At 43.4% G+C, this 17,489-nt stretch overlaps 1 protein-coding gene across 3 annotated transcripts in view; it reads left to right on the forward strand.

The window, feature by feature from the left end:
- The first annotated feature begins 11,505 nt into the window (after positions 1–11,505).
- Positions 11,506–17,489, forward strand: part of CACNB2 (calcium voltage-gated channel auxiliary subunit beta 2) — a 419,858-nt gene continuing 413,874 nt past the window's right edge. For all 3 annotated transcript variants that reach the window (XM_065399326.1, XM_065399328.1, XM_065399327.1), the window contains exon 1: positions 11,506–11,613. In XM_065399326.1, the coding sequence (XP_065255398.1) occupies positions 11,506–11,613 (108 nt within the window). The remainder of the gene's footprint in view (positions 11,614–17,489) is intronic.

Here is a 17,489-nt window from a genome sequence, read left to right on the forward strand (position 1 = left end):
CAAGCTACTGCTGGGCTGAGGGTACATCGCTGTGGTATGGGGGAGGCAGCAGGAGCCAGTGCTCTAGCAGCCATTATATACAGGAGTTGCTGAAACAGTTCTATCTGTTGATCTCTCTCCTCCTCCCTTAGCCACCATTCCTGTTCCAGAAACTGCTTTGCAAGTGTCAGCCCCCTTGCTGAAACACTGTCATCCACCCGGGCAGCGAACCTCAGCTTTTCCTCCTGCCTCTCAGCTCGCCGTTATTCCAGGCTTTCATCCCTCTTCTTCTGGTTCTGAACATGCTGGTCTCAAGAACATTGACCATAACTTCATCATGGAAATGCTTCCTTTTGGAACGATCCATGAGGGTACATCTGCTCAATGTGCAGCAGTAGTCAAAAAAGCAAACAGAAATAAATGTTGGGCATCATTAAGAAAGGGATAGATAATAAGACAGAAAATATCATATTGCTTCTATATTAATCCATGGTAGGCCCACATCTTGAGCACTGCATGCAGATGTGATCATTGCATCTCAAAAAAGATGTATTAGAATTGGAAAAGGTTCAGTAAAGGGTGACAAAAATGATTAGGGGTATGGAACAGCTTGCATAAGAGGAGAGATTAATAAGACTGGGACTTTTAAGATTGGAAAGAGACAACAAAGGGGGGATATGATTGACGTCCATAAAATCATGACAGGTGTGGAGAAAATAAATAAAGAAGTGTTATTTACGCCTTCTCATAACACAAGAACCAGGGGTCACCAAATGAAATTAATAGGTAGCAAGTTTAAAATAAACAAAAGGAAGTATTTCTTTACACAATGCACAGTCAACCTGTGGAACTTTTTGCTAGAGGATTTTGTGAAGGCCAAGACTGTAACAGGGTTAAAAAAACCTAGATAAATTCATGGAGGATAGATCCATCAATGGCTATTAGCCAGGATGGGCAGGGATGGTGTCCCTACCCTCTGCTTGCCAGAAGCTGGGAATGAGTGATAATCATCTGATTATTACCTGTTCTGTTCATTCCCTCTGGGGCACCTGGCATTAGCCACTGTTGGAAGACAGGATACTGGGCTAGACAGACCTTTGGTCTGACCCAGTATGGCTGTTTTTATGTTCTTATGAACGTCAGGCCAGGGATCAAGTTCCAGAAGAACAGCAGGTGGTAGAGGTTGAAAGTCCTGAAATAGGACAAGAAACAGAGGGTTATTGTTTAAAGTAGCTCTGGGGGAGCATAGAATTAATTAATGTGGAATCTCAAGGACATAAAATGTAACAGTTCTAAAGTGAACCTACACATATTGTGAAGGGGATGCTTCAGTCCTCACACTGTCTCTTGCCATAGCCTTGTTAATCGTAGTTACCAAAGTGCAGAGGCAATGATAAGTTTAAAATTAAAACCTTTATTCTGTTTCATAAAAAATTCAAAACTAATTGCCATATGGGGGCAGGAATGCGTGGGCCAGGTGTGTATAGTTGGCATGTGTGGTCCTTCCTGGTGCTTTTGCTGAAGTCCACAGTTTTACTGGCCTTACGCCAGAGATTCACCAAAATCTGGCTGTGCTCATGTGACCAGGAAGCAGTTCACTTTGCAGAAGACTTGATGGGTTTAGTCTCCATTGCAGACCCTGGAGGATCTCTGATAGTGTGCTTGCAGATCAGTGATCAGAAGAGAATGGGTTAATGCTGACCTGAGCTGTTGCCATTTACAAAGGGGCGTGGTTTTCATTTTTAATAGAGTGCACTGCAGATTGTTGGGATAGAGAGGACTAAGGAAGTTGGGCCAAGGAACTGTGGGATACATCTGGATGACTCCCGGGACCTGAGTCAAGCTGGCACCATGTTTACAGTGTGAAGCAATATGGCTCAGACCCTAGGTCCTGGCTCGACTTGAGCTTGGACCCAGCCCTGCAGGGTCCTGGGACTCTGAGTCCAAGCCCTGGGTTAGCGCAATTACAGTATAGATGCAAGGTGAGGGTGGTTGCCTTAAACCCAGGCTTACATTGCAGTGTAGACATACCCTCTCTTACATTGCTACAATGCCAGTGCTTTCAGTACCTCACTTTCATGACCACCAAATTTCTCACACATTTGTAGGAGTGAAAGTAGCTTTATATGGTCCCTGAACTGTTGTTTGAAAAAAACTAAATCTTGAAAGTGTTGTCTCTTCTGTTATTGTCTTCTACTAGCTGCCCTTGCCATTTCACAAGATTAGAAATGTCCTTATATGAATACTCAACATTTGTCCATTATAAATATTAGATAATGTATTGAATGTAATTGGGTTGGCCCCTCTGCTGAACAGTAGCAGATGTGGATCTGGCAGGTTGGCTTCCCAGCAAGGAAAAATCAATGGTGCAGAGTTTGTGTATATTGTAAGTGGGCCTTGGCTTATTTTCACACACAGCCTTATCCTGGAATGGAGGTAGTCACAAACAGCATGTAGGCAGTCCCTTCATTCAGGAATCTCTGCCCATCATGCCTGGTTCCCACAGAGCAATTCACTGCAATCACAGAACAAAGCAGAAAGCATTCACACAGCTCTCTTTATACAGAACGTTGTATAACCAAAACTAACACAGCATGTCTTCTTAAGACTAAACATTTGCTTTCTTGCTAATAAATAGGACTTGGAAGACTGTGTAACAGTACGACTTCATGACACATACCATAATGCATAGTTTGAAAATGTTTATCTGTATACAATTGTCTGGACTAACTCCATGTACAATGGACAAAGGATCTTGTATTTATATAACCTGTACATTTTCAGAGCTATTAATTTATTTATAAATATATTCTACAGCTATAAGTATTAAAGGTTAGTCAAAAGAAAAGATATTTTGAGACTGACTAGAGGATAAATGCTAACAAATGTGATCTAGCACCAGCTGCATATGTTAGTGTGTTTGATGGGTACAGTCCCCATCCTCACTTTACTACTATCTTAATAAGAGAACATCTTTACTCAAGATCCTTGTTCTGTTTCTCTTCTTCTGAGGTCCTGTGTTTTCTACAGAGCAGGCACCATCTGAAAAATGGCTGTACAGAGGACCAATAGAAAAGCTGCTAGCTCTTTTGGTGCAATTCAAAAAGCAAAGGGATAAAATTCTGAAATGCAAGAAGTTTGAAGTGAATGTTGATCTTTCAGATAAACTTGGCTGAGAGATAAATCAAGCTGAATAACAGCCTAGGATCGGTGTGTGCAGGGTGGAGGCGGAGGAGAAGAAATAAAGATTGCCTACCACAGTGAAGATTATGCAGTCTAATTTGCCTGACTAAACCAGCTTTTACTGAGTCTGAATGTGTGGTACTCCCGATATATACACACTTAAAAGTGCCTACATAGAATGTTGCCCTCTGTGATTTTTTTAAAAAAGGAAAACACAGCATGTGGCTAACATGGTTAATTCTAAATCATATTTCTTCAAACATGTTAAAAGGCTTTAAGTCTTTGAAGACTTAGGACTTTTTCTGGCAGTAGTGCACACCTGGAACTTCCATCAAGGCTGGGAGTTGCAGTGTGAGAACTTGCTGGGTCAGCCCTGAGCCCATGGCACGTTTGAAATTTTTAAAAAGAAACTATTTAAGTGATCCAAGATAATCAAAAGGTCTGAAAATATCTTCAGTAGTGAAAGCACCCATTTTAGCATGGTTAGAGAGCTCAAAAATGGCTGAAGTTTGGTGGATGGGAAAGGGGGCTTTAATTACTTTTACATGCCTGCATACTCCCTCCACCACTGCCAGTAAAAAAAAGTCCTGGGGCCATATTTCAAATCCAGAACCCATAAGTGTTTGTATGGGAATCTGATTCTGAGAACTATGTTCATCCATTTAAAGCATAAAATATGACCAGTTTGTCCAATCAAACAGCTCAGATTTCAAATATAAAATATTTGAAATGAACTACCAACAAATGAGCTACAAGCTAAAAATAACCTGCAGAACTTTTCTGCTGAAGCATTCTAAAAACTAAATTTAAGTTTATAGTGTTCTGTTCCTGGACAGTTAATGCACACAAAAAAGGGGGGAAATGAATTGAGTAAATTATTCATGCACTATTCACCCAGATTAAGTCATAACTTCCTAACTGCATCATTCTTCCGAGAATCTTTCTTTCAGTGGGGAAGACAGCATTCCAAAGTCAAGAATCCCTCATAGAGAAGGTCCTGCCAGGAGCTATCTCCAGTTCGTAGGGAAGATGCTTTAGCTCAAGCACCTCTATTTATCTCCACGAGAGTATTATGGTAGGGGGAGAGAGACTATTTCTCTGCTAATCAAATCACAAACCTATAAAGGCTTTATTGAAAGCCAACATCGTCTATGGCAGCCAGTGTAGATCTTGGAGGACTGGTGTAATATGCTTCTGCTATGAAATGCCACTTAATAAGTAGAGTGTGGTAATCTAGCTTCGTTTTCACAATGGTCTCAAGGAGTAACTCTATTGCAGAAATCTAATCTGGAAGTGAAAAATGAATAGATAATTGTTGCAAGGTTTGCACTGAAGAGAAAAGGATGGATTCTTCTCACCAAGCATATAGGTAAATAAATGCTCTTGATCATACCCACTACCAGAACATCTAGAAGCAGTCCAGGATCTAACAGCATACCTAAGTTGTGCACTTGTGTTACAAATAATGGTTATACTTCCTCACAGATTGTAGCTTGAAGCCACCTCAACCTCTTCACTTCTTCATTGACCAATACTGGATGAAACAAAATGACAGTGTTTTCTCCTCAAGACCATTGTTCTGTTTCCCCTGCAGTAAGCAACTTGGTTCAGCTCCTAGAAACTTTTTTCTACAGAGTAACAAGAATATTCTTCACAGTATGAAAAATCTGACTCCAGAGTGACGTAGATGCAGTAAGGATTCACTAAACTCCCAATCATTCAAAACTGTTCCACTGTGCAGGTGCAACGATAGAAGCAAAGAGACTTATCTTCACTTCCTTCATAGATAGAGCAAAAGCAACACAGTCTTAAATCTGTATGCCACAAGCAGCTGTACCCAGCAAGACACTTCTTTACTAGCATTGAACCATGGGGGAACCTCTAAGGACCAAGCCTACAGAGAGGGTGTTTAGGGGTCACAGTATGAATAACGGAGGGCACAAGATTGTTAATTGTTTGATAGGAATTGGGAGAAAGTTTGAAGGTATATTCTTGGATGGTGAAAGGTCTTTTCTGCTGCTTTGATTTGTTAGCTGAGTTGATTTATTTCCTATATATGATTATTTTCATCCTGCTGGTTCGTTATCATTGTATCTATAATTTTAAGGAAGTTTTAGGGTGCTCGGCGTTTTTGTGTGGTGCTTTTCATTGTCTAAAACTAAATACATTATTGATTATTTAATAGGATCTTTTAAGTGGGCAGTTGGAGCAACAACCTTCATGGACACCAGAGATCGGGGGGCAAAGGGCCATTGCTCTTAATTTTTTTAAACGGGGACAGTGTCCCCGTCATGTACTTTTGTACCAGATATGGACTGGTCAAAGAGCTTGCTTATACACACCAGATGTGTTCATCGTAAGATCCTTTAATACTCTGCAAGGTATGATGAGGTGTATTTAAATAAGATATTTTACACACAGTGCCATTACATATCTCCCTTTAAGTTCTACATTCCTACCATTTATAATATTTATACTTTCACACAGTCTTTGAAATTCAGTATGTACCAGTCTATTAAGTTGTACTAAATTGTACTGTTTTCTAATTATGCAACCTGAACGTGTAACAACTTGGTGATATGGCTGTCCATTAGTTGCAATGACTGGCTGTGGTCAGTTTGGAATCTTTGAGTCATCTTCTTTGTGTTCTACATCCGCCACCTGTAGCGTTTGCTCTGTTGATTGTTCTTTCTGAGGAACAAACTGTTGATGTCAATTATTTCTGTTGAACCTCCCATTGGTCTTGATCACATGTGATCTGGATGCTGAATTCTTTTTCTTTAGGAGAGCTGGAGTTGTCCATCCTTTTTCTTTGTCCAGTTGGATACAAATGTGGTCACCAGGTTCTAGATCCAGCAGTTCTCTGAGTGGTATCTGCTATAAAAGCGTTCATAGGCTCTTTTTGTCCTTTTATCCAATCTGGCTACTCTTTTTCACATCTGGACACTTTGCAAATAGATTCTTTTCCAAAGTTGGAACAGCAGTTTTGAGTTGTCTTAGCATCAGGAGTTGTTCTGGACTATATCCAGTAGTAACTATTGGTGTTGATCTGTAACTCAAGAGCAAAGAATGGATCTTCCTGCTGTAGGATTTTCTTGGCTGTCTGTACTGCTCTCACAGCCTCTCCATTCACTTGTGGGTAATGTAAGCTACTAGTAATATGATCAAAATCATATTTTGTTCAGAATGAATTAAATTCTGCCACAGTGAATTGTGGTCTGTTGTCTGTCATTAGTTGTTCTGGAATACAGAAGTGAGCAAAAGTGCACTTCAGTTTCTCAATAACATTGTGACATGTTATGTCTTTCATGTACATTATTTCTATATACCTGGAAAAATATTCCACTATGACTAAGTAATTATGTCCTCTGAATTCTCATAAAACTGCAGCTAGTCTCTTCCAAGGTCTCTCTGTTAGGAGTGTTTGTACATGGTTCAGTATTGTTTCTTAAGCTGATTTGTACTGGATCTCCTTTCAAAAGTCCAATACCATCGAATCCTCCATCGAGTTCTTTCACCTTTCTCATTAGGCTCATCATGGCTGCCACGCTGCAGCTTGATCCTGTGATCACATGCACTTTGAATGCACATCTTTTGTCTTTATAAGTTGTTTCTGTATAGTGAACTGGCCCATACAGTTCAGAATATCTGCTGGGATCATCAGAGTTGTGTCAGGTGATTTCCACTCTGGAGGGGGTGGGGACTGAATGTGATTGGCCCCTTCTGAGATGACTGTGATGTCAACTCCTGAGTCAATTTTAAAGTCAGTAGTCTTGCCATGAATATTAAATTTTACTTTCCAAGCAGGTTCTGTAGCCTCACATGCTATTGATCCCCAAAACAATGACTCTTGATTGTCAGTAATATCAGTCAACTCCCTGACTGCTTTAGTGTGGCAAACAGCTGCAAAATGTCCACATTTCATGCATTTATTACACCATGCATCTCTGGCTGGACATGCACCATCTCTTGGGATATGACTTCCCCACACCTTGTGCATATAGGCTGGAATTTGCCCCTCACAGCCTGGGAGTCCTCTCTCCTTGCCTCAGGGATTTTATGATAATGTCTTTTCACACACAAGTGACTGTTTACAGTTTCTAAGCTAGTTGCAGATTTTTCAAGTCTGTCAAGTTGCTTTAGGTTTTGCTATCTCACCAGTTCAGACTGCTTTACTCTCTATACAACTGTGGCTAGGGCTAAATCTCTCTTCAGTTGTAACTGCTGTGAAAGTTTTTTATCTGTTAACCCAGTAACCAGCCTGTCTGTGATACTTTCATGTTTTGCATTCCCCAAATCACAGTTTTCACCTACTGTATGCAGAGCTCTTATAAAACATTCAACATTTTCCCTGGTTGTTGAATTTTGTGATAGAAACATGCTCTTTCATAAACCACATTTCTCTGATGTATAAAGTATGCACCAAACATAGTCAGAACCCTTTCAGGGTCATTTTTGTGGCTGTTTTCAGTAAGGTCAAGGGATTTAAAGATATTCTCTGCCTGCTTCCCTATAACATAAATTAAAGAAGATACTTGTATATCTCCAGCTTCTCTGTGGAGTTTGTTTGCAATTCAAAATCTTGCAAAATACTGCTTCCAGTCTGTCCATTGCAAAGATTTGTCAAAGCTGAAGTTCTCTGGGGCATTGAAGAGTGGCATGTTGCTAGATCTTGCAGTCTTTGTTGCTGTTTTCCTTCCATCTGCAACCTTTGTTGCTGTTTTCCTTCTGTTTCTGTTCTTAGTTTACTTCTGACACCATGTCATATACTTCTGCATCAGTTATGGACTGGTCACAGAGCTTGCTTATACACACCAGATGTGTTCATTATAAGATCCATTAATGCTATGCAGGTATGTCTGTGGTTCATTTAAATAAGTGGCTGAACAGTATACTACAGTTTGGCGTTTCATTACAACCCCCACTTTTGAAAACCTCAAATTGGCAAGGGCACAATGAGGGATCCAGGCCCTACCTTGGCCCTGAAAAAAGCTGGGCAGCATGATGGTGGAGCTCCTTCCCTTGGCTCAGTTGCCCCTTCATCAAGGCAGCAGGGCAGTCAGGCCACTTTTGAGTGGCATTGCACCTCCATGCACCACATCACAGTGGCACTGATTCAAATTTGGCCCAGCTACCCCTCTGTCATGACTGAGGGGTGGTCAGGCCAACGTTGACCAACCGCCCCCACACTTTTGCAATCTTTCCAGTGCCACTGACACCTTATCCATTGTGTTGTCTGTCTGGAACCTCACTAGTTCCATCAAAAAAGATCACTCATCCAGTCAGAATAGATATACCCCAAATCTCAAATCACATGAGACAATGGCTGGCACATGACAGCAGTCATTTCTATCCCTCTAATCTCCACTTCTGTCCCAAAAGCTGGATCCAGAGTATGCCCAGCCTTATGCACGGATTACTGCAGGGAGTTGCAGACATCAACCATTGTCATGGCAGACATAAAATTCGGAGTCAGTCCATAAGAAGTGTCATACACATGGTAAATTAAATCACCAATAATTTTATTAATCTTGGTGATTCCAGCACCACTATAGTGAGAAACCTGGTCAACCCTGATAGGGTTCATGTGTGTTATTGGTATATAGGTTGTCCCACTCCAAATCTTTTCCTTTCCCCATCCTCTGACGTATGTAGCATCCATGTTTCTGCTGGTGAGATGGCAGGGCGAGAAAAGTGACTTGTGTGAACTTTAAAAAACCACAAAAATTATGGGATGGAGGAAAGGGAATCGTGGGCTCTCATAATTCCCTGGATGCAGTGCATTGTGGGATATCAGCATTGCATCCAGGGAATTAAAGGGCCCACAAGGCATTGAGCTGGACTGTGCCTCAGGGGACATGGGGATGCTTAGCCACAGTGTATCATGTCTTCTATCTTGTGACAGATATGGCAATTTCCTACAATTGAACAATCTTACTGAATTAAGTTTAAGTATCTTTGGAGTCCATTGTATTAAATGCAAAAATTATGTGTTGTTGTGGGCTAGAACTGCACGCAACTTCTCTAGGGGGTGGTTGGGTTGTGAATCCTGGGAAGTGTTATGAATTTCAAAGGACTATACTGAACAAAGTGCCAGACAAGAATGGACTTTTGGGACAAACAGTATTTGAGTGTCCACCTGGGGAATTTTTAGGGGGAGGTGAATGCAAATTCCCACCTTGGGTTATGCAAAAACCCAGCCTTTTGAAGCTACACACTAAGGAGAAACCCATTATCTGCTGATTAACTGTTCCTAGAGTGTGAAGATCAAAGATGTACAAAAGACGGAACTATTTGTGGCTGTGCTTGTTCTGAGCTGAGGCTGTTATGAACTTGTAACAATAGAAAACCCCCTTGGTAGAGTTTGAAGGACTGACTCCTACCAGAGCAGAGTCCTTGTGGAGTTGTCGGGGGGCGGGAAGGCGGGGTGTGTGATCTCTGGTAAGCTTATTAATATGCATGTATGTTCACTTACTGTTTTTAATGTTTCCTTTATAATGCTTTCATCTTAAGAATAAATGTACTTGCTTATAAAGGGCTGTGTAGTAAGTTATACCTGCTGGCAATTCACTATTTGTGAGCCTTTGGCAAGAAAGTGAAGCACAGATGTTGGCCTGTTTAGGCAGTCTGGATTGCTGGAAATATTACAGTGAAGGTGAAGGTGATGTAGGAATTGTGGGACCTGGAAAAAATTGAGGGAGAGAAATGCAGGAGAGGTAACAGAGCTGGAAGCCTAGAGTGGGTGCCGTTGGTAGACCATGGAGGGGGAATGCAGCTGCAGTTGCCCTGAACTTTGACATGCCAGACACAACCTCTGGCAGTGAGGATGCACAGCACCAGCAAAAGCAGCCAGGTGTGTACAGGCATAGCAATGATGATGGCTGCAAGCTGGCAAAAGTTCTAGTGGCGAAATTTTCTAGTGTAGACGTGGCCTGAGATGCCAGTTGCCTCTTAAAATCAGTATCACTGTGGAGAAGGAGCAGGGCCGGCTCCAGCATTTCTGCCGCCCCCGAATTGCCGTAGGTGCCGCCCCTCTCCCTTGGCCGCCCCAAGCACCTGCTTGTTAAGCTGGTGCCTGGAGCCGGCCCTGAGAAGGAGTTATCTTCCTGTAGTTTACATCACCTACAAACAGCCAGTACTCCCTGATCTTCCTTTGCCGTACTTTCAACTGTATAGCTGGCTAGAGATGGACTATGCCAACAAGAGTCCTGCATCATCATCCAGGTCTGCTGAGATATGTAGAAGTTTAGTTGGTGGGGGAAAGGAGGAGGATATACTGTGCTTCACGAGCTGCCTGGATACAAAACATTGAAAATGTATTTGGTCATTTGTATTCATCATTAAATAGAGGGAACATGTTTGTGGATAATGTTAAACAGGAGATTGGGGGAACCCCGGATACTGAGGTCATTCCCTCCACGAATCCAGCAATGGCCACGTTTTAAAAGCTGTGACATACAGCAAAGGAAACTCGACCTTTGGGTCCAGTGGCGTTTCGGAAGTGAGCTGTGCTGTCATTTACAGAGGATGGAAATATAAGGAATGCTTTTAATTGCATCCTTCCCCCCCCCCCCTTTTGTCAACACTCGTGTCTTTAGACCGCAAACTCTTTGGAACAGGGGCACCCACGTCCTGTGCCGTGTGGGGCACAGGGGCTGCACTTCATAAATACCAGCAATGCCCATAAAAGGAAGCCCCGGTCGCAGCGAGCTGCTGCCTCTGTCCCGCAGCCGGAGTTTGCCCCCGCTTTGCAACCACTTTAGAGAGTCTCTGGCCCTTGGGAGGTGACAGATGTGGCTGGGTGTGTCCGGGACTGGGCTGCATCCAGCCCTTACCAACCTGCCTCAGCGGCCTCAGTGTTAACCCCCCACCCTCCCGCCCGTCAGGAGAAACTTTGCTGGGAGGGGGTCAGTGATTGCCCCGCCGGACGCCGCGTTTGCAGCCAGCCTCCCCCGGCCGCTCGGCGCGGCTCGCCCCTTGCCGGGGAGCTCGCGTGGGGGGAGACGGTCATTGCCGCTTTCCCTCTTCCCAGCGCGCCTCCCCGTCTCCTCCCCCTCCGCCTGGCGGCGGCGGTGCCCGCTCCCCGCGCTCCAGTCTCCAGCAGCAGCTCGGGCGAGGCGAGCAGGGCAGCCGCGCGGAGTCCCAGGGACCCTCCCTCCCATCGCCCCCGCCCTGCGGCCGCCGCCTCTTCCTTCTCCCAGCCAGGCGTTGAAGGCTTCCCGATGGCACGGCGCTGAGGGAGCTCCCCGGGCAGGCAGCGGCAGCGGGCGGTGCCGGCGCGGGGCTCTGCACTGATTCACTGCGGGGCTTGCGTGGGGCGAAGCCGGCTGGTACTTTTCTCCAATGGTCCAAAGCGACATGTCCAAATCGCCTCCCACTCCAGCGGCGGCGGCGCAGGAGCTGCAGATGGAGCTGCTGGACAACCCCCCACCCGCCGCAACAGCAGCGCAGGTACCTGGTGGGGCGAGGGGCTTCTCCGGGCCTGGGGTCCCTGGCTGTGCCTTTGGTGTCTGCCGGCTCCCTTCAGCTAGTCTCTGGCTTCCATCTTCCTCCCCCCATCAGGACCCTGCAGTAATAAGGGGCAGGGGCAGCTCTGAGGGAGCGGGAGTCACTCGCCCCCGTTCCCGTAGGGACAGATCTGCAAAGCTAATCCCTAGCTCGTAAGAGTGGCCGTCTTGACTAGAACATCCACCCTCACCCTCAAAACAGAGTCCTCGCTGCAAAGAAACGCTTTGAGCCGTCGGATGTCCCAACCCTTCTGAGCTAATAGAAAAGCCTCAACGAGATTGGGAGGGGAACAGCTGGATTTCCCAAACTCCTTACCCTCTAACTTCAATTCCCATTTAGAAGGGAAGTCTGATAGCTCTTAGAAGAGATCTGAGATCCGTTTCCCCCCCCCCCTTAAAATGTAATTTAATTAAAACATATTCATGCAAGGAAGTGTTCAGTGAAATAGATATTTTGTAAACCTTTTCATTATCTAAGAGTGTAGATGAATGTAAGAACACATTACTATGACTGTGTTCAGTGCCTTCCTTTCTAAAGCAAAGGGTTGTTTCCCCATCTCTAACAACCTGTTGTATCTGGTGCGAGGTTGTGAAGGCTAGGACTATAACAGCGTTTAAAAGAGAACTGGATAAATTCATGGAGGTTAAGTCCATTAATGGCTATTAGCCAGGATGGGTAAGGAATGGTGTCCCTAGCCTCTGTTTGTCAGAGGGTGGAGATGGATGGCAGGAGAGAGATCACTTGATCTTACCTGTTAGGTTCACTCCCTCTGGGGCACCTGGCATTGGCCACTGTCGGTAGACAGGATACTGGGCTAGATGGACCTTTGTTCTGACCCAGTACGGCCGTTCTTATGTTTTTATGATATACATGTTGCTTACAATATTACTCTACAGCCTGTCTCCCCCCTCACATCCAATATGTGTCCATAGATTAGGAACCCCGCTTTATAGGGGAAGACAGAATTTATACCATATAAAGCAGCAGGAGTAAGGACTTCGGCTGGGATAAAGGTGTTCCTGACCTTACAGATTCTAGCTTCTAGAATAAAATTAGGAAGCTGGGTCATGCACCATCTTGTCCCCCCAAGGATGCTGTTAAAGTATAATATATATTTTATACAGGTTGGCGAGTGTGCATGTTTGAGATAGAGAAATGGAGGTTAACACATCTATTGAAGATCTTGCATTTTGAGATAAAGCTTTGGTTTAGTATGTTAATGTTGTCTAATATCTCTCTTAGCTTTACCGTACATGTCTGCATAGATTCATTTTGCTATTTTTAAACCCAGTGTGTGCTCATATCTGATTGTGTGCATTTGAAATAATGAACACTCCAGTTCTCTTTGGGGTAATACCTTTTTGTTGTTGTTGTCAAAACTGTTTCTGATCCTTTATTTTAGTTGAAAAGGTGGTCCATTAGTATCACAAAAATGTTGGATTAGAAATGTTGTCACATGAAAATGGTGTCAGTCTGTCAAATTGACCTTTATTGAAGATCACTAAAAATGAATAACAATTGAGCTATTGAGAAACCAGTTCATGTTTAAAAAAAGAAGAAAAGAAAAGAGAGTGTATTTTTTTCTTTTTGCTTATGAATAGGGCCCTACCAAATTCACGGACATGAAAAACGCATCACGGACTGTGAAATCTGGTCTCCCCCCATGAAATGTGGTCTCTTGTGTGCCTTTATACTATACTGATTTCACTGGGGAGACCAGCGTTTCTCAAATTGGAGGTCCTGACCAAAAAGGAAGTTGCAGGGGGGTCACAAGCTTATTTTAGTGGGGTCGCGGTATTGCCACCCTTACTTCTGTGCTGACTTCAGAGCTGGGCAGCTGGAGAGCAGCGGCTATTGGCCGGGTGCCCATATCTGAAGGCAGCGCCCTGCCAGCAGTAGCACAGAAGTAAGGGTGGCAATACCACAACCTCCTCTACAATAACCTTGTGACCCCCCCAAAACTCCTTTTTGGGTCAGGAGCTCTAAAATTACAATACCGTGAAACTTCAGATTTAAATAGCTGAAATCATGAAACTTACAATTTTTAAAATCCTCTGACCATGAAGTTGACCAAAATGGACCGTGAATTTGGTAGGGCCCTACTTCTGAAACTACAGTCAGAAATATAGCAGTGTGGGCATATGCTTTGCAAGCCTTCCCACACAGTGGTGCCCTGGCACCTAATTCCTGACCTACAAATACTTCTGCTCTCTGCCCTATCCTGCGCAGAGAGTGACAACTGTACCAAATTCTGTAGTGGTTTTCTGATTTGGACAAATGACCATTATTGGTCACAAAATTCATTCTTATCTGTGGTCTTAACTAGGCACAAAAGAATCTCTCCTGCATTATTTGTCTCTCAGGTTCAGTACAGTACTTGTATTCTGTTTTATATAATTGGTTTCTGAATGGTTAGAACACAAATGGTGGCTTTGTGTGTGTGTGGTAAAGATAGTGAAGCTTTTTAGTAAATGCAAGGAGCAAATTGCACTTCTCTGTACCAAAGTCCATCAGACAAAACAGTCTCATCGCCTTTAGACACGTATCCTAATCATATGTAATCCTTTTATATCAAAGAAATAATATTATTGGAATAGAACACCCCTTTGTCTGAATAGTAATATTCAATTAATTCTTTAGCATTTTATTGTATTGAGAGACCATTATCCTTTTGTTCCATTATTTCTGAAAAATTAATACAGTAAAAACTTGATGCTATTATGAGTAGTCACAGTGAGAAAGAGGCTGAATGTAGGGTATGTGATCCATCACTTACTGTACTACATATATTCTAGTAATGCCCATTTACCCACACATTTAAGGTACTTGGGGCTATCATGTTTTGTGATACTGCTAGAAGTATTCCATGCCAATATTCCCAGCGGTGAGGTCAGGAGAACCGTTCAAGTTTTATGCAGCAATGTCACTCCTTGAAGTACTTTCAGGAGTGTTACTTCCAGGAATGATGACTTCAGAAAATATCATTCTACAGCTTAGCTTAGCCTGTATGGATGTGACCAAACTTTGTAACCAGGTTTAAAACTGTGTCCTATCCTAGGATTTTACCTATGCTAGGCATATTTTTTTTTATTTTGGTTATATATCATGTTCCGTATCGTGGATCAACAAAGGCTGGCCAAACCATGTTATAGCAATTTTGAGGAACAATTATACTTAATCGTTTGTTTCCATATTGTTGAGCCACCAACATCCTCTGTAGTTAATCTGATTTTTATATTATGGTTTTCCAGCATGGTTTGCAAACAAAATAAAGTCCCTGGAAGCATTGATCAAGGAAATTATGCTTGAAACCTGCTAGTCCCTGTCCCAAATAGCGTGTTATGTCTTTGTTTGTGTTTGCACAGCACCTAGCATAATGGGGCTCTGATTCTGACTGGGACCTCTGGGTGAGTGCTACTTGAAAATAAATATTAAACATAGTAATAACTAGCACACTCTGATCCTAGTGTAGATAAGATTTTAGATAAAAGTTTAGGTCTCCAATCTATAAATTTTAGGTCTCCAATCTATAAATGGAGATTCCCTATGTCCTAGTAAGGAGGAGAGGATGGAAGATGAGAAAATACAGGTAGGATCTGATGAGAAACAGTCAAATGAAAAAAGTCCCATTCAATTACATTATATAATGGCAGGCAGCTAAAAAGTGACAAGTTGTTAAAGTGCTTATATACCAAGGCTAGAAGTCTAAATAATAAGATGGGTGAACTAGAGTGCCTCGTATTAAATGAGGATATTGATATAATAGGCATCACAGAAACTTGGTGGAATGAGGATAATCAATGGGACACAGTAATACCGGGGTACAAAATATATCAGAAGGACAGAACAGGTCATGCTGGTAGGTGAGGGGCATTATATGTGAAAGAAAGCATAGACTCAAATGAAGTAAAAATCTTAAATGAACCAAAGTGTATCATAGAATCTCTATGATAGTAATTCCATGCTCGAATAATAAGAATATAGCAGTAGGGATATATTACAGACCACCTAACTAGGATGGTGATAGTGACTGTCAAATGCTCAGGGAGATTAGAGAGGCTATTAAAATAAAAAAACTCAGTAATAATGGGGGATTTCAACTATTCCCATATTGACTGGGTACATATCACCTCAGGCAGAGATGCAGAGTTACAGTTCTTGATACCTTAAATGACTGCTTTCTGGAGCAGCTAGTCCTGGAACCCACAAGAGGAGAGGGAATTCTTGATTTAGTCCTAAGTGGAGCACAGGATCTGGTCCAAGAGGTGAATATAGCTGGACCGCTTGGTAATAGCGACCATAATATAATTAAATTTAACATACCTGTGGCAGGGAAAACACCACAGCAGTCCAACACTGTAGCATTTAATTTCAGAAAGGGGAACTACACAAAAATGAGGAGGTTAGTTAAACAGAAATTAAAAGGTACAGCACCAAAAGTAAAATCCCTGCAAGCCTCATGGAAACTTTTTAAAGACACCCTAATGAGGCTCAACTTAAATGTATACCCCAAATTAAAAAACATAGTAAGAGAACCAAAAAAGAGCCACCATGGCTAAACAACAAAGTAAAAGAAGCAGCGAGAGAGAAAAAGGAATCCTTTAAAAACGGGAAGTTAAATCCTAGTGAGGAAAATAGAAAGGAGCATAAACTCTGGCAAATGAAGTGTAAAAATATAATTAGGAAGTGTAGCAGGATAGGTACCTTGCTCATAGGGAAAAAGGGTAGGCTGATTGGAAAGGCAGCTACAGCTGTGGCCACACCCAGTCAGGCCACAGCCGGCCCTGATATAAGGGCTAAGGGAGGCACTGGGTCAGTCCCACTCTAGCCTTGGAGTGGGACGGAGCTAACTGTCTGAAGGAGCACAGGGTACCTAGAGCAGAGCAGAGCAGTGCTGGGGAGGGGAAGGGCAAGGGCAAGGGCAGGCAGAGCTGGGGAGCTCTGGTCTGGTGAGTCCCCAGGCTGAGACCTTGCTGAAGGCCAAAGGAAGTACTGGGGCTGCAGGGAGACAGCTGGGCCAAGAAAGGTGGCAGGTCCAACCCTCTTGCCAGTGGTGAGTGGCCATTACAGACTGCAGTTTGCCCCAGAGAACGGGGGCTAGATGATGACTGGTAGTAGCCACTGAGGCAAGGTGGGCATAGAGGGTTGGGGGTTCCCCTGGGAGGGGAGATCCAGAGTGGGGGGCACTGCTGTGAGGCAGAACTCCAGGGTAAGGGGCACTGGCGTCTGGGAAGGACTTGGGGCCTGAGGCAGGAGAGACACTGGTCAGCAGGAGGCACTTCAAGTGCTGGAATTGAGCTAATTCCCAGACTGACCAGCTAGAGGCGGTGAGTGCTTGATCTGCTACACGAAGGCCAAAAAGAATCTGAAGAACATTCTACCCAAAGACTCAAAAAGTAATAACAAAACATTAAGTAATCAGGAGCAGGAAGTCTGCTAAACAACCAGTGGGGCCACTGGATGATCTGATGCTAAAGGAACACTCAAGGATGATAAGGGCATTGCAGAGAAACTAAATTAATCAGGGCTTTGGCGCTGAGCTCCAGGCAAAACCTGCAGCTCCAGAGCTGCTCCGCGTTCCAGCTCCGGGCTCTGCTCCAAAGCCCTGAAATTAATTCTGTGCATTGATCTTCACGGTTGAGGATGTGAGGGAGATTTCCAAACCTGAGCCGTTCCTTTTAGGGGACAAATCTGAGGAACTGTCCCAGATTGAGGTGTCTTTAGAGGAGGTTTTGCAACAAATTGATAAAATAAACAGTAATAAGTCACCAGGACCAGATGGTATTCACCCAAGAGTTCTGAAGGAACTCAGATGTGAA

Source organism: Emys orbicularis, chromosome 2 (assembly GCF_028017835.1).
Source record: "Emys orbicularis isolate rEmyOrb1 chromosome 2, rEmyOrb1.hap1, whole genome shotgun sequence".
Classification (NCBI taxonomy): domain Eukaryota; kingdom Metazoa; phylum Chordata; order Testudines; family Emydidae; genus Emys; species Emys orbicularis.